Source organism: Amphiprion ocellaris, chromosome 18 (assembly GCF_022539595.1).
Source record: "Amphiprion ocellaris isolate individual 3 ecotype Okinawa chromosome 18, ASM2253959v1, whole genome shotgun sequence".
Taxonomy (NCBI): Eukaryota; Metazoa; Chordata; class Actinopteri; family Pomacentridae; genus Amphiprion; species Amphiprion ocellaris.
This window is the reverse complement of record NC_072783.1, coordinates 2,075,161-2,089,687: the sequence shown is the minus strand read 5'-3', so window position 1 is coordinate 2,089,687 and position 14,527 is coordinate 2,075,161. Positions and strand designations below refer to the sequence as shown.

The 14,527-nt window shown below is 37.7% G+C and overlaps 1 protein-coding gene across 10 annotated transcripts in view; it reads left to right on the top strand.

The window, feature by feature from the left end:
• tanc2b (tetratricopeptide repeat, ankyrin repeat and coiled-coil containing 2b) overlaps positions 1 to 14,527 on the top strand; it is a 236,267-nt gene that overhangs the window by 134,637 nt on the left and 87,103 nt on the right. For 2 of the 10 annotated variants that reach the window (XM_023270329.3, XM_023270328.3), the window contains exon 1: positions 4,068 to 4,712. The exons of the other annotated variants lie outside the window; for them this stretch is intronic. In XM_023270329.3, the coding sequence (XP_023126097.1) occupies positions 4,598 to 4,712 (115 nt within the window). In that variant the 5' untranslated portion in view covers positions 4,068 to 4,597. Of the gene's footprint in view, positions 1 to 4,067; positions 4,713 to 14,527 lie in introns of those variants that run through there. 10 annotated transcript variants of the gene reach the window in all.

Sequence of the window (14,527 nt, the reverse complement as noted above, 5' to 3'; positions counted from 1 at the left end):
AATTTGCAAAACCTTCAGGAAGAAAATTCCGACAATTCCTTAAAAGTTTCCCTTAAAAAATTTTCTTTAAAAAAATTCCCCCGAAATTAGCATAAAATTCTTGTAAATATTTTCAAAAAATGAGTAAAAGTCTTCCAAAAAAATCCTAAAAATATCTAAAGTGATTCCATATATATCAGTAAAACTTGTAATATTTTCTTTAAGAACATTCACATAAAAATCAACCAAAATCCAGTGAAATTTGCTGGATTTTGGTTGATTTTTTTTGTGAATGTTCTTCAGAAACATTTTTAACATTTCTTTTTTTCCACCAAAAAATGTTCAAAGATTTCCCAAAAATGTTGAAAATGTGGACATCAGAAGTTTCACTGTGAAAATAGATTTTTTTTCCCACATTTTCAAACTTTAAAACGGGTCAATTTGACCTGCAGGACGACACGAGGGTTAATGCAGACATTTGTTATTATTCATAAAAATAAGTGCGGTCTTGGTGTCGATATGTGGATACTCAGACACAAATGTGTCCAAAATTACTGCAATTTTCTCCAAAATAACTTCAACATTGTCTAAATTTTCTCAGAAGTTGTTTAAAAATGTTCATTAACGACACAAACCCATTAAAATGACTCAAATATTGTCCAAAGTGCCATAAACTGGTCCTAAATGACCTCAGATTTGTAATAAATGTCCCAAAATAAACCATTGTAAACCGAGGACCTCCTGTATTCACATTTAAGGTGCTGGAGTCATAGAATTTAGATGTTTTTCGGCTGTAAAAAGTTAATCGATTATCAGAATAGCTGCCGATTAATTGAATAGTTGACAACTAATTGATTAATTGTTGCAGCTTTAGTGCTAATGGGTGGCTTTAGCTAAAGGTGAGACCGCCTTTTTCCCGCCTACGTATCAAGCGGTGTAGTTAACAGACAGGTAGTTTTATTTGTATTTATTTAACCTTTATTTAACTGGGGAGTGACAGCTCTCTTTTACAAGGATAGATGAGCGAACTACACAGCAAACACACCAAGGACAGCAGCGTGAAGGGCGACACCAATTCAAAGAAAACCCGTGTAAGAGAGACGTATCAGCCCTCTGAGTCAAAGTCTCCACCAGAAAGACGCTTTTATTTCTTTCACTATGATGTTTTCTGGTTTAACTTCAACGCTGCAGTTAAATGTGAGACAATAGAAGCTTAAATTCTTCTCGGGTAGTCAATTTCCACATCGCTGATTGTTCATTCACTGAGGGGATGCTGTGATCACATAGTTTAATTTGCACATTTGCACACAAAAAAAGTATTTTAAAGTTGTTTTAGAGAGGCAGTAGACGTATTAAAACAAGAAAAGCATGACGTGTTATTAAAAAAACCAAGAATATGGATCGACAGTAGGAAGAAATCAATGACCGTCGCATTACAAAGCTCACAAAAATTGATCTAGGGAAGTGTATAGAAAATAAATTGCTGTGAATATTTATCAAATCAACTTCCATATTGTTAGTTTTATGAGCTAGTATTATAATAGATCTGTTTGGAAAAAGAAAACATAACTATTGATGTGTGGTGCTTATGAAAAGAAGTGAAATCTGGCAGCAAAGAGAGTCGAGCTTCAGTCTTCCTTCCATATCCGTCAGGAAAATACAGGAAGAAATAGCAAAGAACAGCAAATAATACAGAAAGAGCTGTGATGTCTGGCAACGGGAATAAAGATTATCGTTTATTTCTCGAAGCTGCCAGGAGCTTTGCGTGGATGTGCAGGCATCACATAAAGACAACATACAAAGATTTCTACAGCTTCAAAAATCATAAACTGTCATCCAAACTAACTCAGGAACACAGATTTATCCCCTCCTTGCTGATTACAAAAACACTTTGCAACAAGTAAACTATAAATGACGCCTGATTCTTGATTTTCGACAGACTAGCTTTACAGCGTCTGTGTTCTTTTTCTATGTTAAAGATGTTTTACGGTCAGAGATTAGTTATTTTACTGAATTATGCTGCATGTTGTTGACGCAGCTACACGGCAAATAATGCAAATTATTTCAGAGGATTTATGCTAAAATTGAGGCTCTATGTTCATCTTTGTGTAAAAGCAGGAAACTTGCCTCATAAACTGTTCTGGTGAATAGTTAATGGTAAATTCATGGATTGTGTGTGAAGGAAATTCTAGCATCTGAGAACCTTCAGGCTTTATAATATCGTGTCTGTTTTATTCATGCTGTGCAGAGTTTTCAAAGCTTCATCCTTTTATTAATTAACCCTGATAAAAATACAGCAACTGGAAAGAGTAAAACAACATTCAATATGACCTTAATTTTCAAATAAATGAAGACTGACTTCCGCAATGGTGGAAATAATGGCAAATATCTGCAAAATTATATTTTTAGCCGATTTAAATTCAGTAAAACCGCTATTTATAGTCACACATTCTAAAAGAGGGAATTATTACTGGTAAAAAATATAGATATTTGATGTGGCTATTAATTACAATTTTGGCCTGTTTTATTCATGATTAACATTTAAATTAATTCTTTTTTGTAGCTATTATGTGTAATTTAACAAAACAGGAAAAAAAATCTGTAAAACAGTTAAAAAATATTTACTATTTTTCAATCCTGAACATGCAGAGTTTTTCTTTTAAATAGTAACTGCATATATATGTACAATAATAACATTTTAGCAGATATAAATACAGTAAAAATGCTGTAATTTTAATGTGATTTGTTGGAAAGAAAACTAAAATAAATTCCAGTTTGTAAAAATACATATTTTGATGTGGCTATTAATTATAGTTTAGACCTGTTTTTTAAGGTTGACATCAAATTTATACATTTTTTTTGTGCTTTTTCTTACTATTATATGTATTTTAACAAAACACATAAAATCTGTAAAATACCAGTTTAAATTTTTATCTTACTGTTTTTCAATCCTTGATATATAGATTTTTTTTCTTTGAAATAATGGCAAATATACTTTTTGCTTATTAAAATATTGTGACAACAGTGTGATTCTGTGGTCAATTGTTGACTTTATTTAGAGTTTTTATAATTTATAAAAGTTTTTCAACAATAACTGTTAAAAACTGTTTTAAAAGGTTCATTTTCCTTTTGCTTTTTAAAATATTGTGACAATAGTGTGATTTTGTGGTCAATTGTTGACCATATTTACCATTTTGATGCTTTTTTTTTGTTTTTTCTTTATTTTTGTAGTTATTTCCTGTAATTTAACAATGTTGAGAAAAATTACAAAAATACTAAAAAAAAAAAAAAAAAATGTTAAAAACTGTTAAAAAAGGGTTCATTTTCCCACAGATGTAAGTTATTTTCACCCAAAAAAACTATGAAAATAGTAACAAATGAAATTGTGTTTGCACTGATTGTCCAGCCACAGGGACAGTTTAAGAAGAGACCAGCTTCAGTTTTATGATTTAGACCAGTCGGTACCGGTTTTATCAGCGTTGCAAAAGTTTGACCTGTAAGTGCAGCGCATCTTTAAAGGCTTGTTGGTAACACGTGCAGGAGGGTTGGAGAGACTCCTGGGAAATATGTGCGACTGGAAGAGATAAATAAAAAACATTTAGAACAGCAGGCAGAGCAGCCTAACGGATATGAACCCCGACAAAAAGCAGAGATGGGACACAATAAAGTGGCAGCCCGGTGGGTTTGAACCTCTGAACAGCCGTAAAACATGGCTGCAGCTGTACAAACAGAGTTTCAAGGGTAAAACAAGGACAGACAGGGATCCCTGAGCCCAAGAGGAAAATGGAGTAGGCTTTATTGAAACGCCTTGTTTCTATCAAATAACACCGCTACTCTTTTTTTCTCATGTGTCCCAAAAGCTCGGGCGAAAAAACTGTCCCTTTAATAATACACCTCCCTTTTCTCCCTCCCTTCATTTTCTTTTTTTCCATTTTTTATGCCGTTTTCTTTCCTGCCTCCATACCCACCCTTCTCCTCCTCCTCCTCCTTTTGCTCTGTGGTTGCTATGACAACAGCAGCACTGCACCATTCATCTGCTGGAGACCTGAGCGCGCCTCTCACATCTATACATAACACGCTAAGGCGCTAATGCAGTGACGGAGGAGGCGAACGAGGAGCTCACCTTCTATCTGTGAAGCTCAGCCGGTTACTTTCTCTTCTGTTTTTCCTTTCCTTTCCTTTCGTGGGCGGTTCTGCTCACCTGTCAGCTCCGGGCGGCTGAAGGTGTCACCTCCGTGTCCCCCCTCTTTCCCCAGTGACACAGTGACTGCTTGCTGCGTTCTTCCATCCCTCTTTTTTCTTTTTTTCTTTTTACCTCCCTCTTCCTTTCCTTCCTCCTCCTCTTTCTCGCTCCTCCCGTCACCGACTCGCCATATCAAGCCCTGGCTCCGTATCACTTACTGCGACTGAGCTGAGCCGGCAGCATCGCCACTGAAACCTGTGGAGATTTCTTCAGGGGAGAAAAAAAAAAAGAAGAAGAGGGGGAAAAAGGCAAAGAGGGAGGAGAGTTCCTGTTTTTCCTCCACACTTCTCCTCCCCTTGCCTCCACTGCAGGTGTTTTTTTTTCTTCTTCTTTTTCGCCCCCCACTCTGCTTCATTTCTTTGCTCTTGTTTTTTGATGAACTGGTCATCATCGCTCAGGGAGGAAGGACTGCTTGTGTCGCTGGAAGGGGAAGGAGGGGAGCTGGTGCCGTACTCCAGCCTTCAGGAATGCGCGATCTGGTTTGAGAATGGTGAGCCCAGCCACACCCTCTTTTTTTTATTTATTTTTTTTGCTTGTTTCATTCCTCCATCCCTCCCTCACTCGTCTGCTTTCACCTGCTGCTGCTCCACCTTTAGGGTCTCGTCGGCTCCCCGGTGTCGCGGCTGGTTTGGCCGCCGGTTGGTTTGTGCAGGCTTTAATGGGAGGAGAGCAGCAAAGTAATTTCTGATGCGTTTGTCAAAGGGCTGGACTCTAATGACAGTGTAGGCTCGAGGACCTGTGAATCAACCAGAGTGTGATAATGTAAGTGTTTTTCCGTGGCGAGCTGGTCTGTTTCATGCGTCAGCGTGGGTGAGCATTCAATTGTCTTTGAGTGTGTGTGTGTGTGTGTGTGTGTGTACGTATATATCTGTTGGACTGTGTGTGTCTAAGCACAAGCTGTGGGCGGCTAATGGTGCTTGTTCTTGTTGTTGTGTGTCTCACTTTTCCTTCCAGAGCGTCATATGTAGCATATGGTTGTGTAAATGGGTTGAAGTTGGTGGGGAATAGTTTTCCTTCCCCACCTCCCCCTCCTCCTCACCATGCTGTCAGCAGCAGCAGCAGCAGCAGCTTGTTGTTGTGTACCAGAATCACCTTGTCATGTACTGGGACGTGGTTCCTCCTTCCCAGTTCCAGTGCTGCCTCCTCGTCTTCATCCCGCTGGAGGGGGGGTAGCTGATAGCTGGTGTGTGAACAGAACAAAATGTCTCAATAACACAAACCCCTCATCAGCAGCTGCTGTTGCTGGTCTCAGGTGAGCGGTTTTTGATGAGACGCCTACAGCCAGTTTTCACACCACTTAGTATCACCACCTGGAGAGCGCTTTGATAAGCCTCCCTTGTCAGCTGTCATTCAGGACGCATCAGGCAACAGAACAGAGGACTTGACTTTCTGGGTGGCTGTGTTGAATAGCCGTGTTTATTGCCCCCACGATGGAGAAATGCTTCCTCTGTTTGAGCGTCCCTCATGGGGTTATTTGAACCTAATGGAGTGAGACGAATCAGGCCTCATCCACAGTTATGTCCGCCGTTATGGCACAAGGACTTTCTCCGAGGAAGTTGTTAGCCTTGAAAATCTAAAGATTGTCATTCACCAAGCACACATAAACACACAGGTCTCGTTCGAGACAGTCTACTTGAGCTTGTAAATTGAAAATCCGGCCCAGAGAACGTGTGACAGTAAAGCTTGTGGTGTGTTTTCCAAGGTTATTCTAATCATCACTTCCTCTTGAGTTTTTCGAGTGTCTTGCCGTCTGTGTTGGTGCTTGTGAGTTCATATTTATGCACAAGACAACACGGTTAACCTTCGTGTCGTCCTGTGGGTCAAAATTGACCCGTTGTAGACTTGTTTTACGACAACGCATCTTAAATATCTTGTTAAGTCAAACAATCTTGACATCTTGTATTTTACAAGAAAACTCAAAGTAAATTTAACCCTCGTGTCATCCTGTGGGTCAAAATTGACCCGTTTTAAAGTTTGAAACTGTGGAAAAAAACATATTTTCACAGTTAAACTTCTGATGTCCACATTTTCAACATTTTTGGGAAATCTGAAAATTTTTTGGTAGAAAAAAGAAATGTTAAAAATGTTTCTTAAGAACATTCACATAAAAATCAACCAAAATCCAGCAAATTTTGCTGGATTTTGGTAAATTTTTTTGTGAATGTTCTTAAGAAAATATTACAAGTTTTACTGATATATATGTAATCACTTTAAATATTTTTAGGATTTTTTTGGAAGATTTTTACTCATTTTTTGAAAATATTTACAAGAATTTTCTTGCCAAATTTGGGGGATTTTTTAAAATAAAACTTTTCAGGGAAACTTTTAAGGAATTATTGGAATTTTCTTCTTGAAGATTTTGCAAAGTTTCAGAAATTTGGGGAATTTTTTGCTGAATTTTTGGATTTTTTTTTCAGACAAGGAAACCATATTTTTTGGTGCCCGTAAATGAGGACAACAGGAGGGTTAAACCCGGCTTTGGATTGCTGGGCGTTCTCCATTTATGCGGCCCACTTACCTGGGCATAAACCTCACTCTGCAGCGGTTCAGAGTGATATTGATTTATGTAATTGCTCAGTTTCCCTCCCATGCAATCCCTTGAGCATGTGTCAGACAAATGGCTTGCAAGTCTAAGAAGACTTATGAAATAAATATGACACACCGTCTGAATCCAACCTTCCTCGGGTCACTTTAGTGACAACACTGCATGTGAAATGGAGCCTGGCTGGAGTTTTATTCAGGGCTTCTGAATCCGATTTTGATGTTAATTTGGTTACTGGATTATCAGCTGTAGTGACATTATGGCCTGTTGATGTCTGAGGCAGCTGTAGGTCTGTTTTACCACTTAATCATGATTACAAAAGCAGCCCACTGAGTGACTCTATGGGCAGGTGGGCTCAGTATGAGCAACTCATGACACTCCCGGTCATAAATCAAGCATTGACGACACCACTGGCCTTTAAAACCCTCTCGCTTTGTCTCTCAGTCCAGAAGTTCAGAAGAGGAATTTAATTATTAGCCACACACTTGACTTCTTGTGTTCTCCTCCACTGTCTCTTGGATTTTACCACAAATGGAAGCTCTTATCCTTTCAGAAATTCTCTAATGTGTAGAATCGGAATTAGTCATCAAGTGAGCCAGCCTCTGTGCAACTTCCCTGGAATCTAGAGTTACAATCTTTTATTCTGATGAGGGAAGATGCAGCCGCCATTAGCAAGATGAAGTCATCCCGTTGATCCCCTTCTGACTGAGCTCTTTAAAGTCGGCTTCTAGGTTTCTATACCAGGTATCAACCTGCTATTACAAACATCCCCCAAAGCTTCCACGGCAGCTCCAATGAAACATCTGCCAAGAAAAGCAACCCAGAAAATGCTTTAGTTGGATTAGCATTACTGAAGTCCTAAAGAAAGTTGTTTTTTCACAATAAATATCTAAATAGCAACAGGATATGAAAATATGTCATTGTTGATGCGCATAAAACTGGTTGTCCCAAATAATGGTATTTTGATTAGATATATGCAGACGATATACATCTATACATCTCAGGTTGTTTATTTCCTACTGTCACAGTTTTACTCTCTGTGGGCTCATTTTTCACTGCAATATAAATTATTTGACCTCTATGGAAACAGCGCAACCATGGCTAAACATAGAGCGAACACAAAAATACCATCAGTGCAGTAGGTCACAGTTATAATGTCACAAAGCATAAAAAACGAAAAATAAAAGCAGAATTTCTTTAATTATTCATTTTACAAAAGTTACAATAAAATATCTGCTAAGAAAAGCAACCCAGAAAATGCTTTAGCTGGATTAGCATTACTATTTTCCTTGGTAAAATCCTAAAGAAAGTTGTTTTTTGACAATAAATATCTAGATAGCAACAGGATACGAGAAAACATGTCATTGTTGATGCACATAAAAGTGGTTGTCCCTGATCATTGTATTTTGATGAGATATATATGCTGACGATATACAACTGTATATCTCAGGTTGTTTATTTCCTACCATCACAGTTTTACTCTCTGTGGGGTCATTTTTCACTGCAATATAAATTGTTTCACCTCTATGGAAACAGCACAACCATGGCTAAACATAGATAGAACTCAAAAATACCATCAGTGCAGTAGGTCACAGTTATAATGTCATAAAGCATAAAAAATGAAAAATAAAAGCTGAATTTCTTTGACTGTTCATTTTACAAAAAATGAAGAAAGAAACCTGGAATCAACCCACTGGTTTTACCAATACTAGAAAAGATGGTGGCTCTATATACTGTAGATATTTACTACTTTCATGCATAGTTTGTTTATATATTTGTCTCCTATCTGATCTGTGTAAACACAGCCTGCAGTTCAGCCGAGTACAACTGAAAGTCCTTGAATTTTTGTCATGTGAATAATTGACAGCTCAGTCACAAATTGATTTTCATACGTGCAAAGAAAAGCAGATTTTTTTGCAGTTTTTATAGAATCTGTTGAGCACAAAAAGTGAATTTTTCATGAATTTTTAAGTGCGATATGCAGAATCAAAGTGATTTTCACAAAATATGACAGGAGAATACCTCAAGGACTGTTGAAAAGTTGAAAATCCGACTATTCTTTTTGTCATTACTGTTTCTTGTTCCAGTAAGTGGAGCAATTTGGTGATTTTTCTAACCTTTCAAACCCAGTTCAGAGGATTGAAGATGGTTTCAGACTTTGCTTTAAACAGGAGATGATACGGGAGTTAAATACCTTTTACTGCAGCTGGAATTTTAACTATTTCAAAAAGAAGATCTAGCATTACCCACAATGCTCGTGGCACTGTGTGAGCTAAGCAGGTTTCCTTTTACTTGTGTTGTAAAGCTGGATAGAGCCTAACTCCTCCTTTTGTCAAAGATTAGCAGACCACTAGAGTCCTTCGTTGTCTTCTTCTTCAGCATTCTTTCACACAGTAACACTGGTGAGGAAGAAGAATACCGAGGCCTGGCTGTTTCTTTTGCTCTTTAATCCCCCAGTGTTTCATTAATTTCCATTAACATACTTTTTAGTTTTATTGGCACCAAATTGGCGCTGAATTGTAATTCAGTGTTCGTCTTTTTTACATTTTAATTCTGTCATGTGCAGCACAGCAAAGAGTTGCATCTTTACACGAGAGCTTTCACAAATGAAGTTATCATCTCACTGCCACTTCTGCTTACATTTATGTGGATCTTTAGCCGTACCTTCTGGGGGAAAAAAAAAAGGCTGTAGAGTGGCAAAGAGAAACCCGCAGTGTGCTATTAATAGCAATGATAATGATTTGCTTACAAAACAGAGCAGTGGGTTACATACACCACCTCACTGCTTTTTGCGAATGCTGCTGCTGCTGCCGGAGAGCTGAGCAAACATTTCTCAGTCAGATACTCGCACGGACACGCCGAGGCCTACACAAGTGTGTTATTGTATGTGTATGTGTGTCCATGCGTATTCAAAAGCCTTCCGGGCTGCTGCACAGGACCGCACGGTGACACCAGCCTCGGCGTTAACATTCACCTCTCGTCTGTCCGCCGTTAACTTATTTGTTCCGTCATTTCAGGGCGATGAACCGCTATGAGGCGTTTGTCTGGATCATGGCTGCCGTCAGTCTGATAACTACGTCTGCGGGATTACATAAGAGGAACAATTGATTGCAGCTTTTATCAGACGTGAAAGAAATGTGGTGCGGCTTTCGTGTCGGAAGATAGTGGCAGATGATCAAAAACATCCTAATCGGAACGTCTTAGAAATCAGTAATTTATTTCTTGTCTTTCTTGTCTTGTTTTTTAACCCTCTTGTTGTCCTCATTTACAGGCACCAAAAAATATTGTTTCCTTGTCTGAAAAAAATCCAAAAATTCTGCAAAAAAATTCCCTCAAATTTCTGAAAATTTGCAAAACCTTCAGGAAGAAAATTCCAATAATTCCTTAAAAGTTTACCGTAAAAGTTTTATTTTTTTTTTAAATCCCCCAAATTTGGCAAGAAAATTCTTGTAAATATTTTCAAAAAATGAGTAAAAATCTTCAAAAAAAATACTAAAAATATCTAAAGTGATTCCATATATATCAGTAAAACTTCTAATATTTTCTTTGAGAACATTCACAAAAAAATCAACCAAAATCCAGCGAAATTTGCTGGATTTTGGTTGATTTTTATGTGAATGTTCTTAAGAAACATTTTTAACATTTCTTTTTTCCACCAAAAAATGTTCAAAGATTTCCCAAAAATGTTGAAAATGTGGACATCAGAAGTTTCACTGTGAAAATAGATTTTTTTTTCCACATTTTCAAACTTTAAAACAGGTCAATTTTGACCCGCAGGACGACACGAGGGTTAAACTTATTTTGACTTTTCTTGTAAAATTCAACTCAAAACAAGATAATTTGAAGATTGTTTGACTTAACAAGATATTTAAGATGCATTGTCTTAAAACAAGTCCCTCCATCTGCTGAAATGTGTCTTGTTAAGTGAATTTATCTTAAATCAAATGGGATGAGACATTTTGACTAAAAATAAGACAAATAGACTTGGTAGGATTTAGAGTTTTTGCAGTGTGAGCAGAAGGTCTTAGAAATCGATAATCTATTTCTTATTTATTGTCTTGTTTTATTTAAGAGTTTAATTTGTTTATTATATACCGGCAGAGGAGCCTCCAGCCTATTTTCTCAACAACAAGGGTGTGGTTCTGGAGGTTCTAAATACCCTCACTAGGGGCAGAAGTCCAGCTGGGATGATGGTCAAGGCAGCCTGGCTATTATTAGACCTCTATACTGAATGGTGTCCTTGGTAATTATGCTACTCTCGCTTCCTCCGAGTGGTTTCATATTTAACTTCACTGCTCGCCGCTGTCCTCAGGAGAACATGCCTCCCGTGTCTCCCGCCGAGGACGGGCATGTCAAGAGTTCACGGTCACTCCTGTGTGTCACTGACGGAGCGAAACCATAAGAAAAGAAAGTTAACGGCGTCGGAATCGCTCAGCGTTAACAATAGCCGTCGCGCTTCCACGTCTGAGTCATGAGGGCAGACTCCATCAGGAATGAAGGGTTTGTGTACCAGAGTAGACAGCTGCCCAGAAAGCCTGCGGTGTGGACACTCGGAGGATGTACGGAGCGAGGATTTTAGTGGAAAAAAATCAAGCTGCTGATAGCAAATGTGATAAATTTCATTCAAACAGTCGCCTATTGATCTTCTTGAATAGCATGGAACTGTGGAATCTGTTGAAACACCAAATAAAAACAGCACATGGCATTGGCGATTTCATAAATTTCAGTTACAAAGAGCCTCAAGAACAATGAAGTCATACATAAAAACCTCTCTGTGAAATAAGGATCTTTGTGATTTTCCAGACTTCCGCAACACTGAGACCATGTTTAGTCACTAAAACTCAGCCTTAACTGGAAAACATCCTCTGTGTGAAGGATCATCAGCTACATCCCTTTCAGAAGTTATTTGCAAAACCTCCAAAGAAATCGTATTTTACTTTATGATAAAAACAACAAAGTGACAAAAAATGAGACAAACGACATGAAACAAAACAAAACAGACAAATTAGACAAAGATGTTACAAAGCGACAATATAATGGATACAAATGAGACAAAAAATGACAAAAAAAGAACAGAACGACAATAATCGACAAAAAACACAAGTGGCACAAACAGGAAATACAAAACGACAAAGCAACACACAAAACTATGAATAAAGCAAAACACAAAACGACAAAAACATGCAACAAATGACAAGTCTGACAAAAATAAGAGAAAAGGCAACAAAAACAAGACACAAAAAAGACACAAAATGAGAAAAGAAGAATGAACAATCTAGTATTTTACTTTACGATCAAAACAACTTGTCATGGTCTAGAAATTATTTTAAATTTATAGTTTTACTAATTTGCAATCTGCAGTTAATGTCTTCTGTGGAATTTTTACACTTTGAGGGCCGGATTGGACCCTCTGGAGGACCGCTTTTGGCCCACGGGCTGCATGTTGGACACCCCTGGTGTAAAGGATTATTAGTTATGTCCCTCTGTAAAGCTGTTTTCCAAACCTCCCTGCAAAATATGGATTTTTGTGATTTTCTAAACTTCTACAGCTTCATATTTGGTCACTTAAACTCAGTCCTAACTAGAAAACTTCCTCTGTTTAAAGGATCATCAACTACGTCTCTTGGTCATTATTTGCAAAACTTCTCTCTGAAATAAGGACTTTTGTGACTTTCCAACAAAAGCCGCATCATGTTTGGTCGCTCAAGCTCAGTCTTAATATTACAACATTTTTATGTGAAGGATTATTAACTACATCCCTCTGTAACAATGTTTTCGAAACCTCCCTGTAAAATGTGGATTATTGTGATTTTCCAGACTTCCACAGCGTTCAGATGGGAAAAAGCCATGTCATCTTTAGTCACTTAAACTCAGCCTTAAGTTGAAAACATCCTTTGTGTAAAGGATGTTTTCAATCATCAACTACATCCCTCTGTGAAGTTGTTTTTAAAACCTCCTTGTAAAATACGGATTTTTGTGATTTTTCAGTCTTTGACAGTGCTCAAACGGGAAATAAATAAATCATGTTTAGTCACTTAAACTCAATCTTAACTAGAAAACATCTTCTGTATAAAGGATCATCAACTACTTCCCTTTGTAAAGTTATTTGTAAAATTGCCCTCTGAAATAAGGACTTTTACGATTTTCCAGAAAAAGCAACATCATTTTTGGTCGCTCAAGCTCAGTCTTAACTAGAAAACTTCCTCTGTGTAAAGGATCATCAACTATATCCTTCTGTTGGTTAGAAAACCTCCCTGCAAAGTAAGGATTTTTGTGACTTTCCAGAAAAAGCCGCTTCATGTTTGGTCACTCAAGCTCAGTCTTACCTTTAAACATCCTGTATGTCCCACTGTAAAGTTGTTTTCTCCTAAAAGATAGCAAGGTTCTAGATCAATACTCAAGCCTGTGGTAAAAAGAAGAAGGCTTCGTGAAAAATCTGTATGAGTTCTAACGCTCCTTTGATAAACAGCTCAGAGGACCTTCTAGTAAATCTGAGGTTCAGGTTAACCCGCTTGTACATTGATGAAGGTTTGATATCGCTCAGTTTTCGTGCCGCTAGTCTAATCCAAGCCCAGTAAGGTTACCTGCGTGTTGAATTAATGGCTTTTTAGGTGAGGGAGAGCTCGGCTAATGAGCGTTCTTAGAAAAATCTGCCTCTCCCTCCGCCTCTCTTAATATTCTGCCAGCGCCTCACCTTGCTCAGCTAATCCTCCCAAGGCTGTAATGATAGATACACGAATACACACACACACACACACACACACACACACACACACACTCTCTCTCTCTCTGGCATACATAAAAGAGGCGAAAGGCAGCAGCCGAGCTAATGGACTTGCTGCTGCCGACTGTCAGCATGGCAGCATCTGGTCTGCATTGTTTTTGTTTGACAAGTCAACAAGAGAGAATCATCTGTGGTGTGTGAGCTGGAGTACGATGTGCACACTGGGAGCGAGCCTCTGGGGCATTATGACCGAGGAAATGCAGAAACATCACATAAAAGCATGTCTTAGGTACTCACGTGGGTTCAAACTCATGAGCCACGTGTGTTTAAGTAAATCTATGATGTACCGACGGAGCTGTATAATGCGAGAAAACTGAAGGTTTTGATTTATTTTACTATTTATTTCATATCCTTTAACCCTCCTGTTGTCTTCATTTACGGACACCAAAAAATATTGTTTCCTTGTCTGAAAAAAAATCCAAAAATTCTGCCAAAAAATTGCACAAATTTCAGAAAATTTGCAAAACCTTCAGGAAGAAAATTCCAGTAATTCTTTAAAAGTTTCCCTGGAAAGTTTTATTTAAAAAAAAAAAAAAAAAAAAAAAATCCCCCAAATTTGGCAAGAAAATTCTTGTAAATATTTTCAAGAATTGAGTAAAAATCTTCCAAAAAAATCCTAAAAATATCTAAAGTGACTCCATATACATCAGTAAAACTTCTACTATTTTCTTTAAGAACATTCACATAAAAAATCAACCAAAATCCAGCGAATTTTGCTGGATTTTGGTCGATTTTTTTTGTCAATGTTCTTAAGAAACATTTTTAACATTTCTTTTTTCCACCAAAAAATGTTCAAAGATTTCCCAAAAATGTTGAAAATGTGGACATCAGAAATTTCACTGTGAAAATATTTATTTTTTTCCACATTTTCAAACATTAAAATGGGTCAGTTTTGACCCGCAGGACGACACGAGGGATAACTTCTCAAGCGTATTTGTGCACAACCTCCTTTGCTGTCTAAAAAATAGCATCAAATTAA